Source organism: Cololabis saira, chromosome 10, assembly GCF_033807715.1.
Source record: "Cololabis saira isolate AMF1-May2022 chromosome 10, fColSai1.1, whole genome shotgun sequence".
NCBI classification, from domain to species: Eukaryota; Metazoa; Chordata; class Actinopteri; order Beloniformes; family Belonidae; genus Cololabis; species Cololabis saira.
The window spans coordinates 48,079,186-48,097,268 of NC_084596.1; the positions used below are offsets into that span (position 1 = coordinate 48,079,186).

Here is an 18,083-nt window from a genome sequence, read left to right on the forward strand (position 1 = left end):
TGGGGACAACTGAGTGATGACTGGGATCCAGCTGTGGGGAAGACTAGCATCCAAGTTTGGAGACATATAGGCTCCATGTGTGGGGATGACTGAAGAAAAGGGGATGAATGATCCAGGTGTGGGGACGTCTACGAACCAGGTGTGGGGATGACTGGGATTCAGGTGTGGGAACAGCTAGATCCAAGTATGAAGGCAAATGGGATCCAGATGTGAGAGCAATAAAGATCCAGGTGTGGGAACAAATGGGATGCAAAGGGTTTGTTTCCACTAGCGACAGTTCCGAGTAGATTTCTCAGGCCTGGCCATTTGCGCATGTATCCTGTACCAAGAACAGCCCTGTAATTTGGCCTTCAGGAACTTTTACGGGGGTAAAAACAGCCATGTAGTAGAAGAAGGATTTTTTTTGGCCTAGAGGGGCTACCTGGTGGGGGATCTCTGCTGATTATGTATTCTAAAACCAGGAAATTACGTTCAGCCCTCTCATGTGAACTTAAATAATTTAAGCATTTGGACCAGAGACATTTTGCTACGAGTACATTTGATGCACAGTACATGAAAAAAAAGATGGATGGACCGTCAAGTTTCCTGTCTGGCAGATTTTCCATGAATTCCTGCCGGTGGAAACGCTCGAGTATCAACATGAAAGGGATCTATTTGAAGGGACGGATGGTTTCAGGTGTGGGATCCTATTATGGGAACTAATTGGATCTAGATGTGGAGACAAATGGGATCCATGTGTGGGGAGAATTAGGATCCAGTAGTGGGGACAACTGGGGTCCATCTGCAGGAATGAATGTGACAGTCAGGATCTGCAGCAGCAATGGGATATAGATGTGGAGATGAATTGGATCCATGTTTGGAGATGAATGAGATCCAGGTGTGGGAACAATTGGTATCCAGCTGGGCGACAGCTTGGATTTAGGTGTAGAGGCAACTGGGATTGAGGTGTGGGGTCAGCTAGGATCCATCTGTGGGAATGACTGGGATCCAGGTTTGGGGACAACTTGGACCCAGGTGTGGTGAAGACTATGACCCAGGAGTGGGGACAGCTAGGATCCAGGTGTGAAGATGAATGGGATCCAATTTTTGTGTCAAGTGGAATCCAGATGTGGGGACAACTGGGATTCAGCTGTGGCGTGAAAATAATCTGACCCAGAAATAGGGACTATTAAACTCCATGTGTAGTAAGGAATGGGATCCAGGTGTGGGAGCAAATGGGATCAAGACGTGGGACCACTGAGACCCACATAGGAGTGGGAATGAGTGGGAAATCCCCTGGTCTGGGGATGACTAAGACCAAGGTGCGGCTAGGATCCACACCTGGATTCTAGGACGCAGGTGTGGAGACAAATGGGATCCAGGTTTGAAAGCAACAACGATACAGGTGAGAGACAACTGGGATCCAGGTGTGGGGACGAATAAAATCACGCTATAGGGACAACCACATCCATACGTTGGTACAACTAGGATCCAGGTGTGGGGACAGCTGTTATCAAGGTTTAAGGGTAACTGGGATCCAGGTGTTAGAGCAACAAAACTTTGGTTCTCAGTCTGTTAAAGGTTGAAAGACAGGAACGGGATTTCTGCTTTGGTCACCAGTCTATTCTATACTAATCATACTGAAGGAGGGAGGTAAATACGGTAAATACCTCTTCCTTTTCTGTATCTAGCTCTTGGTACAACTTTCCAAATCTCCGGTTTGCAGCCTCGTCTTCGGACATGTCTGAATTTTCTGGCTCTTTGGGAGTTAAGGGAATGTGGAATTCATTTTTCACTTCTGCTGTTCCGCAGATGAAGTGGTGTTGAGTGACAGAAGAGTCGAAGCCACTCTGACTAACATGCTCCCAGGAGGAGGTGGTGGATGCAGGAACTTCCGTCCCTGTGGATGCTGGTGGGTAGCTGTTGGGAAAAGGGTCTGTATCCCACCCACTCTTTGCCTCAGTACTGACTCTACTCTGACCTGAAGTATCAGCAAAAGGATCAACCTCAAAACCCCAACTTTTGTTTTCCAAATTAGTATCCGCAAAAGCATCAGAATCAAATGCAATTCCCGCCTGTGTTTCTCTATTAGGATCCAAATCCAGCACACTTCCCCCTGGAGATTCTGCAAAAGGATCTTTATCAAGGGCACATATCCCCTGGGATTCTGCTACATGACCAGTATCAAAAACACCTTGGCCCTGGGATTCTGCAAAAGGATCTGTATCAAATGCACCTCCCCCTGGGGATTCTGCAAAAGGATCTTTATCAAATGCACCTCCCCCCTGGGATTCTGCAAAAGGATCTGTATCAAATGCACCTCCCCCTGGGGATTCTGCAAAAGGATCTGTATCAAATGCACCTTCTCCTGGGGATTCTGCAAAAGGATCTTTATCAAATGCACCTCCCCCTGGGGATTCTGCAAAAGGATCTTTATCAAATTCACCTCCCCCCTGGGATTCTGCAAAAGGATCTGTATCAAATGCACCTCCCCCTGGGGATTCTGCAAACAGATCTTTATCCAACACATCTCCCTCCTGGGTTTCTATAATAGGATCTGAATCAAACCCCAAAATATCTGCAGCCTCTGTTGTTGAAGATAAATCTCTTTTGACTTCTTGCCCTCCAGTTTCAAGATGATCTTTGCAAACAGATGTCGGATCAGTTTCTTTTCCTGAATTATTTATGTGTGCTGTGTCACACTCTAATGAAATAGTTTGACAATCAGATGCTGCTCCAACTCCCTGCTCCTCTGAAGTGCTCACTGGGTGACAATCTTCATACGAAGGCTCATCATCAGCACTCGCCCATCCTCCCCCTGCACCACCATCACCCCACTCTTCAGCAGTTTCATACTCAGAACCTGATCCATCCAGAGACCTTGACCACTTGTCTATTCTGTCTCCTGTGCTATCCTCAATCTCTTCACCATACTCATTGGTAAAAATAAGTCCTGGCGTTGATTTCCTGCGGTCTTTCTGCTCAGTTCTATCGTCGCCTACATCCCCCTGCCCAGGGTCTTCTTGCTCTGTGCCAATTACATATGGATGAAGGATGGAGTTAGGTGGAGATTCCCAGCTGCTAACCTCATCTCCAGCTGCCGTGGGCTCACTGTCCTGAGTACATGTAGATGTGCCTCCACCTGGCTGCAAACCCTGGTCCCGGGGCCAGCCCTGACCCCCACCTTGGTTCCCTTCCTGCTCCCCTTGTGGCACTACAGGAGAAGGCTCAGGGGCAGCAGGGGCTTGAGCTGTTAAATCTGCATCTCCATCTGCTGATACTGCACCAAAGTCAGCGGACCAGTCAACGTCGAAACCAGGGTCTGCAACCTGCTTGGGAGAGGAATGAAATGGATGATTAAAGTTTTATCCCCCCCCTGTCCAACACAAAAGTCCATTCAAGACCTGGTATTAACATGATAATGCACCAGCCTGGTGTATTATTTGTTGTAAATCTAATTGTGTATTTTTCTTGGGTTCAAATATTTCTGTTCCAGAAGACTGAGGGTTGATCGGCAGTGATGTTGTTCAGATCATAGAGTTGTAGTACCTATTAGATGCCCTCCCGAATCCCACAGACCAAAAAGGCCTGCCAGGACCCTTTTCAGCTTGACGGCATCCCTCAATACTGGTATCCACCAGCATGTTTAGAGATTACGTCTTACAGCCACAGCTCTGGTCAGTTGGCTCGACAATGGAGCTAGAGATGGTCCACTCAGACTCCCCCCAGCTCCCTGTTGTCCCTGTATGTGGCTGAAGCTCCACCAGAGATGGGAGTTGAAGCCCTCTGTGACATAGGGCTCTGGCTGGATATTCTGAAATGCTGTTAGTGCATAAGCACGAATGACAGTCAGGACATGTGCCCCCACCCAAAGGTGAGAGAGGCTCCCCATTCATTCACTGGTGTGAACCCTAATGTAAAAGCACCGTGCTGGGGTGTAAAAAGTATGTCCACCCCTCCAAGAAACCTCTCCCCACGCCAGTCGGAAGTCACTAAAGTTAATATTGTGTCAGCGGGTAACTACGCCAAAAGCATGTCAGACTGTAGGTTTCTCTGGTCCCCTCCCATATCTGACCAGCGATGACATGTTTAGCCGCATGCTCTTGCTCCGCCGCTGGTTGTTTCGGTGGTGTTCAGAAAACGACGGAGCCTTTATTGACAATTGGGAGACGTTCTGAGGATAGCCCGGTCTGATTAGAAGTGCACCATCCCAGTGATGGTGCAGCTCTTATTTCTAGAAATCTGGCCAATGTTATTAGACACTCCCCCTGACAATCCATTGTCCAGGTCAGGATGCAGAGCTGCAGTCTTACACACTTCTCTGCTGCTTCCCGAGGACCAACGCCTGCCAATAAAACTGTAGAATTGCATTGTGTAATTGGCGACTCTAACCAGGTGCCTAGCAAAATAGAATTGGTTGCAGTTCCCTGCTCTCCAAAAGTTCACCAGGTGCGGCGTTATAGAGGTGTTAATCAAAATAACCTTGTAAAAATTAAAACAAATGCGCATTTGGTACCAATTAGAGACCAAAACATTTGATGCGGACTACTAAATACACGATCGTTAAGCTCCAAGTCTCTGTTAGTAAATGATCTAATTACAGAGACCAGGGGCCTCATGTACAAAGAGTGCGACGCACAAAAAACGTGCGTACGCCACTTTCTACGCTCACGGTCGGATGTACAAAGAATTACTTGAACGTAGAAAGTTGCGGTCCTTCACTCACACACCAAGGCTGGAGTATGCACTTTTCTGAGGTTTTGTCAGTTGGCGACACTCACTGGTGATGCAGTGAAGTGCAGAATATGAGGAAACGTGACGTCAACAATAAATTCACGACCACTGATGTGATGTGTGTCAGTGTGTCAGTGTGTCAGTGTGATCTGATGCTGAGGCATCAGATCACACCGATCTGCTGGTCCAGGACTAAGACTGGACCATCAGCTGGTTTAGTCTGGATCTGCTGGTCCAGGACTAAGACTGGACCATCAGCTGGTTTAGTCTGGATCTGCTGGTCCAGGACTAAGACTGGACCATCAGCTGGTTTAGTCTGGACCTGCTGGTCCAGGACTAAGACTGGACCATCAGCTGGTTTAGTCTGGATCTGCTGGTCCAGGACTAAGACTGGACCATCAGCTGGTCTAGTCTGGATCTGCTGGTCCAGGACTAAGACTGGACCATCAGCTGGTTTAGTCTGGACCTGCTGGTCCAGGACTAAGACTGGACCATCAGCTGGTTTAGTCTGGATCTGCTGGTCCAGGACTAAGACTGGACCATCAGCTGGTTTAGTCTGGATCTGCTGGTCCAGGACTAAGACTGGACCATCAGCTGGTTTAGTCTGGATCTGCTGGTCCAGGACTAAGACTGGACAATGAGCTGGTTTAGGTACCAAGAGGATCTTCTGGATCTCTGCCCTGAACTGGACCAGCTGCTCCGGTTCAGACCAACATGATCTTTCAGCTGGAGCTGCTACAGGTCGGACATCTCTGTCACCATGACGACCGTATGGTACGACTACTGGAGATTAAAGCCAGATCCTAAAACATCCCATAACTGTGTCTGTACAGAAAAACATTAAAATACATTTTGCAGCGAAAAACCGGTTCTGTAAAGTTGTCTTTTAAAATAAAACTAAGATGTCATGGAAAGGTTGGTTGGTACGAACTGATGTGAATCAGAAATTGATTTTTATTGAATGTTTAGGCAACTTTCAGAGTCTGATATTAGTCAGCTGCAGGTGCTGCAGGTCCAGAAAGTGTTTCTCCGGTGATGGACCGGGATCTAGACCGGTCTCTCCTCCTGCGGATGAAACACTCAGAGTTTCAGCAACTTTGCTCTTTATTTCTCACGTTTGCACCTCGATAATCCCGTTGGCACAAGTTGTCTTTATTTCTGCAGCAGAGGAATCAGATTGTGATGCTTTCGTGATGTTTTAAATATAAATGTATATTGTTCACATTGTTATACTTATGAGAGTGGTGATCGCGGACATCCACAATGTGTAAGACCCAATAATACGTGTGACAATAAAGCGGAACAAGGAGCCGTTTTTCATCCACCAATTTAAGTTCTGGTGTCGGTTCTTAAAATACAAACAAGAAAAGCAGAGTGTAATGATGCACTAACGCTGCCATAAACATTCACAAACCCTTACGATCATAATAAAACCACAACTCTTCACGGAACGCAACGCAAAGCAAAGAACAGCATTACCCATAATGCATGCAGCTGAAATCGGAAGAAATGCCCCCAAATAAATAATTTATTCCAGTTCACAGCCGATGTTTTTTTTAATTTGTTTTACCTGTTTTTGCAAATTTTTTGTTAGGATGAGCGGTTTTTAATAGATAATTATCTTCATTATCATATTCAAATATATGTATTTGAGGGAGGAGACAGGGCAGAGTGTTGTGCTCCCGCATGTGCGCTCAAATCCACGCTGATTGTGATGTACAGAGCAACCTGCGTGGATTTGGGCGTACGCACAGTTTTGTACATCTGAATTTTTGCGTACGTGTAAATTCCACGCATGGTTTCACGTTGAAATTCACGCACTCGTAGTACATGAGGCCCCAGGAGTGATATTTTCTGTTTAACAGAAACATGGCTACAGGAGGAAGAGTATGTTAGTTTGAATGAATCAACAACCGGCTACTTTAATCATCACATTCCTAGAAACACGGGCCGAGGCGGAGGAGTCGCAGCAATTTATAACTCCAGTCTTCAAACAAAAATTTAACCTAAGTGCATTCGAAATCCTCACGCTTAGTCTGAAATTTCCGAGCTGGAAATCAGAGAAGCCACTTGTGTTAGTGGTAGTGTACCGGCCCCCTGCTGGTGCTTATCTAGAGTTTCTGTCTGAATTTTCAGATTTCCTATCTGGATTATTGATCAGTACAGATAAATTCATCATAGTGGGTGACTTTAATATTCATATGGATGTTGAAAGTGATAATCTTAAATTATCTTTCAATTCTCTTCAAGAATCAATGGGTATCTCACAGAAAGTGGACAAACCGACGCAGTTTTAATGATACTCTCGATCTCGTTCTGTTGAAACTGATGATCTGTTGGTGTCACCGGTAAACTCCCTTTTATCCGACCATTATTTAATAACGTTTGAATTTAATATTGTCGATGTTGAAGTGCAAAATAGGAGGTATTACCAAAGATACTCTATACAGAAGATCACGCATTACCGTTACTGCCAATGGTATGAAATGGTATCCACTTCCTGTCTCCTAAGTGGGCTCCAAAGTGTCTCCAAAATTGCCATTTTGGTGTCAGAATGTTCAGAAGTTATGTGGCTTTTGTAAAAATGGGTCCCATATTTACCGTACTTAGGTTACTATGGGGCGATGGAATTGGTAATAATCTGTGCTCACGTTCACTTTTCCCATAGGACTCAATAAACTCAGGACCTGCTGTTAGTCTCCTAAAGCAGGGGTTCTTAACCTTTCTGACCTTGGGGCCCAATTTTTTCAGTACAGAGTGGCCCAGGGCCCGTTAAATATTAACACTGTATAGCAGGGGTATTCAACTTTAAGAGGTCCATTTAGAGAAAATTTACTCAAGCGAAGGTCCAGAACATCATAATATATATATATATATATATATATATATATATATATATATATATATATATATATATATATATATATATATATATATATATATATATATATATATATATATATATATTAAAAAAGTACATATTTGCCCATTAACATGTGTAACTTCAATTACAATTCAAATGCTATCTTATTTTATTTCTTTACCAGCAGTTTGAATTTCCCCTTTTCTTTGTTAATGTCTCAACACATTTTTATAATAAATGAATATAAACACATCTTAACAATTGAACAGTTTTGCAGTTTCTCTTCCCTTAATCTTATGCCCCCACTTTCTGTTGTTCAGTGAGAGAACTGAGCTCTAACTTCTCCTGCCAGGACTTTAAATCTGGGCTGGATGGTGTCAGGTTCTCATATGCATGTGGAGGTGCTCATTGATGAGCCTGAAACGATATTTAGTTTTAATTATGTTCACTGTGGAGAAAGCTGCTTCACAGCTGTATCTGGACCCAAACATGTTTAAGATGGTCAGTTTATTTTCTGTGACTTCAGTTCAGACTTGAGTGGATATGTTTGATGAAAAACTTTCACTTTCGCACTTTGAACGCCACGGCCTCTGAACGTATGAGACACTGGTTTTGTCCCAGTGGGAAGACTGAACCAGGATGAATCTGTCCATTCTGGGTTGAACTTCCCTTTCCACCTGTTACACTTCTCATCTCTGTAAGAGTCAAGCTAATTACTTACTAAGTAACTTACTAAGTTTTATTTACATTAATAAGTTGTCAGGACTGCGCGTGTCGGATTTCATCCGAGCCTGATCAGCTGAGACGCAGAGCCCGCAGCTCTCTGGCCGCTGCAGCCGTGTCACTTTCCGATGCTTTTGCGAGCCCGAACAGTCCAGCCCACACATCTACATCTACCATCTTTCAGCAGTAACGACGGAGCCCACCGCCCGAGCGGCAGCCTCAGCCGACCTCCCCGGCCGCGGGGACGCGCCGGGATAAATTATCACACCGCGCTCGCTCTCTCCCCGTTGGTGGGCGCAGACCCAAGTAATCGATCCCTGATCCTGGCGGATCTAAACATACTCTGTGCAAAATGAAGGATTTTCTCTATAAATACACACCATTTCTCTTACTATTACATGTACAGCTAGCTGAGGGTCTTCTTCTCCTCATTTGGTCGGGAGTTGCTATGCAGTCCCGCGGCCCTCGCGGCCCACACGTACAAAACTGATTTTTTTCTGCGGCCCACTAGATGGCGCTCGCGGCCCAAGTGTGGGCCGCGGCCCTATGGTTAAGAATCACTGACCTAAAGGCAGTGGGGAAACCCACGTGACACAGATACAGGAAACCGAACCGTAGTGGGCTGTCTCGTTTATAGAACGTCTCTGGTATTACTTTAGCAGATGTTTGTCTGATGAAGCTATTGCTAAATTTAGGCAGGCCATTGCTCATCTTACGACAGTGGAAAATAGGGAAGTAGTCGAGGCCAGTGACCTGGGTTCTACCTCTGCAGATGTTACTTGCGAGTAAGATTTGTTGTACTAAGCTTTAGATGAAGTTGCTCCTTTGAAAAGGAGGGTTTCTAGCCACAGGAGCTTAACTCCCTAGTATAATTCAGATATCCGCATGTTGAAACAAAACGTGCGTAAAATGGAAAGGAAGTGCTACTCTTGTAAGTCTGTAGACTCCTATTGTGAATGGAAAGATATTCTAATAGTATATAAAAAAGCCATTCGCAAAGCCAGAACAGGTTATTATTCAACGTTGATAGAGGATAACAAAAGTAACCCACGTTTTCTGTTCAGCACTGTAGCCAGGCTGACAAAGAGTCACAACTCTGTTGAGCCGTGCATTCCTGCAGCTCTCAGTAGTGAAGACTTTATGAGCTTCTTCAACAGTAAAATCACGAGAATTAGAGAAGAAATCAACCAGCCGACTGTAGGTGTTTCTTCAGCTTTAGCGACTTCCCTGGGCTCTGACTTGACTCTAGACTGTTTTGATCCTATAGACCTCCCTGAACTGACCTCACTCGTCAATAGAGCTACTGTAAGTCTACCACATGTATGTCAGACCCCATCCCGACTCGACTATTCAAAAATGTTTTTTCTCTTATTGGTGCGACAATACTGGACCAAATTACCTATCCCTAAACTTAGGATATGTACCACAGGTTTTCAAAGTTGCAGTAATTAAACCTTTACTTAAAAAACCTTCTCTTGACCCAGACATCTTAGCTAATTATAGACCAATTTCCAATCTTCCATTTATATCTAAAATTCTGGAAAAAGTAGTTGCAAGTCAGTTATGTGGCTATTTGTATAGAAATGATCTGTTTGAAGTTTTTCAGTCAGGGTTCAGAATGCATCATAGCATAGAGACAGCACTGGTTCGAGTCACGAATGACCTTATGGCCTCAGATAAAGGACTAGTGTCCATACTGGTTCTACTGGACCTCAGTGCTGCTTTTGACACTGTAGATCAGCATTTTACTGCACAGGTTAGAGCAGTGATTCTTAACCATAGGGCCGCGGCCCACACTTGGGCCGCGAGCGCCACCTAGTGGGCCGCAAAAAGAATTCAGTTTTGTACGTGTGGGCCGTTGGGGCCGCAGGACTGCATAGCAACTCCCGATCAAATGAGGAGAAGAAGACAGTCAGCTAGCTGTACGTGTAATAGTAAGAGAAATGGTGTGTATTTACAGAGTAAATCCTTCATTTTGCACAGAGTACGTTTAGATCCACCAGGATCAGGGATCGATTACTTGGGTCCGTGCCAAGAGCGAGCGAACGCGGCGTGATCATTTATCCCGGCGCGTCCCCGCGCCGGGGAGGTCGGCTGAGGCTGCCGCTCGGGCGGCTCCGTCGTTACTGGTGAAAGATGGTAGATGCGTGGGCTGTCGTGTCTGCTGGGCTGGACTGTTGTTCGGGCTTTCTCAAAAGCATCGGAAAGTGATTCGGCTGCTGCATCGCGACCAGAAAGCTGCGGTGCTGATTCTGCCCGTCGCAGCTGATCAGGCTCGGATGAAACCCGACACACTGAGTCCTGACAACTTATTAATGTAAATAACTTAAAGCAAAATCAAACTGGCAGGAGAAATTAGAGCTCAGTTCTCTCACTGAACGACAGGAAGTGGGGGCATAAGATTATAAGAGGGGAAGAAAGAAAAACTGCAAAACTGTTCAGTTGTTAAGATGTGTTTATATTCATTTATTATAAAAATGTGTTGAGACAATTAACAAAGAAAAGGGGAAATTCAAACTGCTGGTAGAGAAATAAAATAAGATAGCATTTGGAAAATAAAATAAAATCTATTTTATTTTTTGGAGAAAAAAATATGTTTAATTCAAGTTACACATGTTTAGTGGCAAATATGTACTTTTTTAATATAACAGTCAGATGCAAATGTTGATACAACTATGAGGCTACTTGAATATATATATATATATATATATATATATATATATATATATATATATATATATATATATATATATATATATATATATATATATATATATAATGATGTTCTGGACCTTCGCTTGAGTACATTTTCTGGAGTTTAAGTGGACCTCTTAAAGTTTTAGTTGAATACCCCTGCTATACCGTGTTAATACTTAATGGGCCTCGGGCCACTCTGTACTGAAAAAATTGGGCCCCACGGTCAGAAAGGTTAAGAACCCCTGGGTTAGAGCATGTTGTTGGGATTAAAGGGACAGCTATACGTTGGTTTAAATCAGTGATTCTTAACCATAGGGCCGCGGCCCACACTTGGGCCGCGAGCGCCCCCTAGTGGGCCGCGAAAAAAATTCAGTTTTGTAGGTTTGGGCCGCGGGGGCCGCGGGACTGCATCCCGACCATGTGGTGGCGCTAATGCGTTAGTCAGTTGTTACTGACTGCCAGCCGGTGGAGGAGGGAACCAAGAGGAAGAAGCGGGGGAGGAGAATAATGCCGCGGCCATGGATGTATTATAGAATGGCCGCGGCACGTTCCATTTACCTCGGACACTCATCTAGCTGCACGTGTACTATTAAGGCCTGTATTTACGGAGAAAATCCTTTGTTTTGCACAAAATAGGTTTAAATCCGCCAGGATAAGGGATCGTTTACTTGGTCTGCGCTCAGAGTCGGCTTGGATCTGCCAGTATCAGGGATTGATTACTTGGTCTGCGCCCAGCAACGGGGAGAGCGAGCGCGGCGTGATCCTTTATTTTTATATTCTCCATCGTGGCCACAACTAAGCCCAAAGCCCGAAACAGACTCAGAGCAACGCTGCATGCTACTCTGAGAGTGAGCCTTTCCCCCATTCCACCCAGACTGGACCTGATTGTGTCTCAGAGGCCCAAGTGTCTCAATAGCCCCTTTCACACAGAGATTCCGCAATATTGGTGTAAAGAAGTCCTGCCAATACGCCGCCTTTGTTGGTTCACACAGAACCATACAACGCCGGCATAACGCCGCTCCCGTCTGTAAATTCACACAGCATGCCGGCGTTCCGCAATCAGAGGCGTGACGACAGCGTCAGCGTCTAGTGGCATGCCGGCATGCCGGCTGTGTCATTCACACAGACCCCGTTTCGGCTCTGTGACTACCTCCGCTGCCGGCTTATTGGTGGGGCCACTTGGCCCCCCCATTCCGCCTCCGTGACTTTCACACAGAACAGCGAGGCGGCTTAAAGGCGCAGCGTTCCCGCCTCGAACTGGCTGTGTGAAAGGGGCTAATAAGAGCTGCAGATAAAAAGGAAATTGTATTTTTTTTTATATATATATGAAAGAAAATAAAGATTCTTCTGGTTCTGCTATGCACAAATATAGTTTCATTTGCACTGTATTTCAATTTTATTTACAGTTTATTTAATTTAAAAACATTATTTTGAATGTATTTATTTGACTTTTTATTAATAATAATGGCTTGGTTTTATATAGCGCCCTTCAAGACACCCAGAGCGCTTTTTACAGAGACCATTATTCATTCCTACACATTCTCACCGGTGTAGCCACAGCTGCCCTGCAGACTGACAGAAGCGTCAGTCGGCCCCTCCGACCACCACCAAACATTCAAACACATTCACACGGGGCAAGGTGGGTAAGGTGTCTTGCCCAAGGACACTACGACAGCAACTGGGACGTAGCGGGATTCGAACTGCCGACCTTCCGATCATTGGACGACCCGCTCTACTGCCATCCATTGATTGATTTATATGTATATATTTTTTTTATTCTGAGTCCTTCCTTTTTTATTTAAGTAAAATCTAATTATTGATCTTTTTTTATTAATAAGCCTGAACTGATTGATTTGTCCTAGTATAAATCAAGCTTGACATGTGCATGTTAACATTGACATGTTTCATAAAAGTCCGTGATGATCATTTTATTTGACAAGGTTTTTACTTGGGCCCTGGGCTGCTCTGTACTGAAAAAATTGGGCCTCAAGGTCAGAAAGGTTAAGAACCCCTGGTTTAAATCATATCTATCTGACAGGTTCCAGTTTGTTCATGTACATGAGGTTTCTTCAGAACAGTCAAGGGTCTGTTATGGTGTTCCGCAGGGTTCAGTGCTAGGGCCAATCTTGTTCAGTTTATACATGCAGCCATTGGGAAGTATAATCCAGAATCACGGCATATACTTTCATTGTTATGCTTGTACGCAGCTCTATTTGTCTATGAAGCCGGATTAAACAGAACCATTAGTTAAACTTCAGGCATGTTGTAGAGGTATTGGTGTTTTCATATATATAATCATTTGGTTGGAATCTAAAATTGGAAACTTTTCACTTCAGAATGATCTGTATAGAACTTTAAGCTGAGGGAGGAAAAAAAGAGTGTGTGTGTGTGTGTGTGTGTGTGTGTGTGTGTGTGTGTGTGTGTGTGTGTGTGTGTGTGTGTGTGTGTGTGTGTGTGTGTGTGTGTGTGTGTGTGTGTGTGTGTGTGTGTCTCTCTGGCACTTGGCTGAGGGAGAGAGGGGACAGAGGGTGTGTGTGTGTTCTTCTCACGAGGCAGATGGCCCGGGGAGGAGCACACGCGCTCACACACACACGCAGAGGTCCCAAACCGCTGTATCGCTGATAAAGATGAACGCAGATTGGTGACTGTGGGCCGCAGTATGAGGAGAAGAAAATGTAACTGCTCTGGACTATGCGACTATACTATTGAGATGTGGAGCCGGAGGAAGGGAATATGAAAAAACACTATCTGATCAAGACGTGTGAAACAGGGAAAGGTTGGAGCGTAATGGGCGTCAGATAATAAAAGAGAGGTGGATTTGGTTGCAGTGGTGTAAAGTAACGAAGTACAAGTACTTTGTTACTGTACTTAAGTAAGATTTTTGAGAATTTGTACTTTTATTGATACTTTTATTTTTCTGTACTTTTACTTTTACTTTGTTACATTTTCAAGGAAAAAATCGTACTTTGAATCCGCTATATTTAAAATTGGACACGTCGTTACTCGCTACAAATTAAAGCAGAGGCGGGCCGGAAGGCCGGAGGAGCCGAGCGTTCAGCGGGCTCCTTCGTTTACTGTTGAAGGATTGTAGATGCGTGTGCTGACGTGTCTGCTGGGCTGGACTGTTGTTCGGGCTTTTGCAAAAACCGGCATCATTTCCGAGGGGCCACACGTCACGGAAAATGACTCGGCTGCTCAGCAGCCAGAGAGCTGCGGGCTTTCGCCAGCATGACAATGTTGGGACTTCATTTCTTTGCAATCCTTTTGAAAAGAATTTTGTACTTTGAATTTTGTACTTTGTACTTTTTTACTTTTGTACTTAAGTACATTTTACTACATGTACTTTTGGTACTTTATTATATTTAATTTGAGGTACTTTTATACTTTTACTTAAATAATGTTCTTAATGGGTACTTTTTACTTTTACTTAAGTAATTTTCAAGCAGAAAATCTGTACTTTTACTTAAGTACAATATTTTTGTACTTTTTCCACCTCTGTTTGGTTGCAGAAGACATAGATGCGGGGCCAAATGTCGACAGATGGGAACAGAAAAAGTCATATGTATGCGCTAAATTGTACACATACTGTATACCAGTGATGTCATGGATATGGGGCCTGTTTGGGTTGAATTGAAGGCAGAACCTGTCTGTGGCTTGTGTTCCATATCAAGTTAAAAAATGTGAGTGAAAGAAGCTTCAAGCGGCAACGCTTTTTTTGTTTGTTTGTTTGTCTCAGCGCTGCTGAAAAGTCAGCTGGAGCCGTGAGCAGCTATGAAGAAACAGAGTTCCCGGTGGATCTGATCGTTCCTTATCGCCCGTCTAGATCCCTTTTTAATTCTCTCCTCAGCACCAGGTTTATGAACATCTGCACCTCAGAGTTGGATCACGAGACAGACGTTTGCGCTGCCATTGCTGGTCGAATAAAATTAAGAAGCTTCGAGTCGCTCTTTCACTGATTTCCACCTCCTGACTCAGACGTCTGACGGCCCCGCCCCCCGACCAATCGGTGGCCTGTAGTGTGATGATGTCAGATGCAGCCGACTCAGCCACTTAGAACCTCGGCAGAATAGTTACAGAAAAAGTATCTACTGGGCACATCTCCACCCGCCTCCACCCGTAGTTAGTGGAGAAGCGCAAAACCGGGGCGAGTTGAGTCGCGCTGAGTAGGTAGTAGTGGAAAGAGCCATTAGTCTGCTTGTGTAATGGTCCCCGTGGATTGGAGAAACCAGTCATTCCATTGGGCCACTTCATGACCACCGTTCACCCACGTAGCCTGCTTCTGACCCAGATAGAAGCCACATGGACCTGCTGGCTGGGTGTCTGCTGAGGTCCATGCAAGTTAATAACTTTATTGTCAAATAAAGTCATTTGAATTAGTGTGTTCAACATGACAGGGTGGATTCACAACGCTCCAGTGAAGGTTAGAGGATCAAGATGAGCACAAGCTGCACGTTAAAATGACTGGAAACACACTCACGCACAACAGAAAGAACATGTGTTAATGCCTATACTTACAGGTTGGGCAGCTTGGGTACTTGCCTTGGAAGATAAAAAAAAAACAGGAGTCATGTACAGAAGACCTCTGCTCTGTTATATTATTGATCTGGAAGGCTGCACTTATGTTGCAGGTCTTCATGGCCAATTCCAGTTTACTGGCAATATTCGACTGTTTGGACTGCTATGTTGTTGTTTTTTGCAGCGAAGATGAATTTAGTTTCGGCTTGTAAAAGTGATGTAGTATTGGAGCACAGATGAGAATATTTCCACATCCTGATACTTTTTTTTATTGGTAGAATCAATTAGTGTGTCTGATGCTGGTAAAAGTAAATGAACTTAGCTCAATCACAACTTGTTTCAACATATAACTGAGGCTTGAAACAGCTCTGAGAAGATTTGAAACCTTTGAAACTTTTTTACGGCTACAAAAGTCCACTGATCATATCCGGTCTGTGGGAGGAAAAAGATCAGGTGGGTTTGTTGGAGCCTACAGCGTAAATGCAGCCTGAGAAATTACAGCACTCGCAGATGATGCCACTTCTTATAACATCAACAGGTTTACATTACGTAATTAAAGTGACAAAAAGTCTTACTCACCGACCATATATCCCAAGGCACAGCGGTCTGAGAGGACCAGAGCACACAGACAGAAGATAAATCACCATGTGATCAATGAAAACCTCACCTGACTGCTGGGCACCATGAGCTTCATCACATGATGGTAGGTGAATGTTGCAAAAAGCCGTATGAAAACTTTGGGATGTCTTTTATTCAATTTCTAAAAGTATGAACCGAATATATTCTGTGCTTCGTCTTAGCCCCGTGATTACACCCGTTCACCCTTTCTTGCACTTCAGACCCGCTCTGCCTTTCTAAATGAGCTGGGACAAGTCGAATAGAAACAATTTACAAGGAAAAGATAGGTGGTTTCAGTAGTTGAACCATAACTGTAAGATTACTTTGTTTCTGATTTATTTATGGTTTGTTTTCCAGTGAAGTTATTTGGCAGCATCTGTTGAGTTCAGGTCAAAAAATCCTGATCTGTACACCTCCAATGCAACAAAATTAATTGTGTTAACAAATTACAACACCCGACAAGAAAATAAAATCATCAAGTATGAGGGGTTGTTACTACTTGTCATACATATACGGTGTCTTGTTATGTCAAACACATCCAGGTTGTGATCACTGAGCTCTCAGTCATACCTGCGGTATCGGTGAAACACTTTCATCTGGCTGGAACGCGTCAAAGTCCAGATCAAGCAGAGATTCTCCTGGCCTCTCATTGAGCTATGGATGACAAGAGCACGGCAACAGCTTAGTCCAGGGGTCACCAACCCTGGTCCTCAAGATCACCTATCCAGCATGTTTCAGATGTTTCCCTGCTTCAGCACACCGTGATACAAAGAGCTGTGACACCAACAGAACTGTCCAGACCTGGATGACAAGCTGGTGACGACCATTAATTAGAATCACGTGTTGATGCAAGGAAACATCTAATACATGCTGGATAGCTGCTCTCGAGGACCAGGTTGGTGTCCAGTATGATGCATGGAGGCTGATCCCACTTGTGTTGACTCCTACCTGTGATGGTGAAGGTGCTGGTAGAAATTCTCCACCAAACAGGTCTATGATTTGCTCCTCTGCCACCTCTTTGGTGGGAGTGGCCTTTGGGGGTGGAGGCACTGGTGGCCCCTTTTTAAACTGCCCAGACACACACAAAGAACTATTGACAAATCAGTTCACAACAAACCTGAAAGTGCTTTAAGGGGTAGGATTTGAAAGAGAGCTGCACTATTAGTACAGAAGAGCTCACATGTAGAATGAAATGGCAGTGAGAACTCCCAATGTTGGCCAGGAACCATATCTGTTCCTGCACCCCTATTCTTTCTAGTTTCAGGATTTAAAAGAGAGAAGAGCGTTTATGCTCATGTAATGCTGAGATCCAGATCATTTGGATTTTAAGTGTTTAAAAAAAAACTAATTTCATTATTCACTGTTAAAGGAGCTTGAGGCCGGATTGTGGCAAGATTTATGAAAAAAATCTGTATACATTTTAAGTTTTCTAGTAATAATGTCAGATGAAGCGTTCCAAACCCAAAATAATGAGCCCTCTAGTGTATCTCTCCTTTGCCTTGAACAGGCTGTGTGCTGCAAAATGTGCTGCAATTCGGTCCCGAATTTCCCGCGCTGGGCTGCGGATGTGACGTCACATGACGCTGCATGTGCGTTCTCCCCGTTCTCCCATGCCGGCTTCACTGTTGGCTGCAGTACCCCCAACGGCCGTCGTGGTGAAGGGTGGCGCTAGAGAGTCTCATTTCTTAAAAGGAGCCTCAAGCTCCTTTAAGTGTTGCTCCCATTAAAGCACTCAGTCTCAAACATTCAGAATTATATTTTCCTTCACCAGAGCTGTGTTAAGAAGCTGTTAGATATTTTTCCTAATAATGACTACATGAATGTAAATAAGATAAAAAGCATGTTAACATGACTTAATATGTTTGTGCAGAAACCCCTGACATCACTTGCTTGAGTAGGTCCACTGGGACAGTTTTCATTTTGTTTCATCACACCCAGATTTGGTATGTAAAGC

General features: G+C 44.3%; 1 protein-coding gene across 10 annotated transcripts in view; it reads right to left on the reverse strand.

The window, feature by feature from the left end:
- Positions 1 to 18,083, reverse strand: part of amph (amphiphysin) — a 66,727-nt gene that overhangs the window by 8,117 nt on the left and 40,527 nt on the right. For 4 of the 10 annotated variants that reach the window (XM_061733069.1, XM_061733066.1, XM_061733068.1 and 1 more), the window contains exons 11-15: positions 17,078 to 17,197; positions 16,700 to 16,783; positions 16,091 to 16,117; positions 15,512 to 15,535; positions 3,066 to 3,311 (exon numbers count right to left, since the gene is read on the reverse strand). In XM_061733069.1, the coding sequence (XP_061589053.1) occupies positions 3,066 to 3,311; positions 15,512 to 15,535; positions 16,091 to 16,117; positions 16,700 to 16,783; positions 17,078 to 17,197 (501 nt within the window). Of the gene's footprint in view, positions 1 to 1,649; positions 3,312 to 15,511; positions 15,536 to 16,090; positions 16,118 to 16,699; positions 16,784 to 17,077; positions 17,198 to 18,083 lie in introns of all 10 variants that reach the window. The other 6 variants (XM_061733064.1, XM_061733060.1, XM_061733070.1 and 3 more) reach the window with 4 other exon arrangements.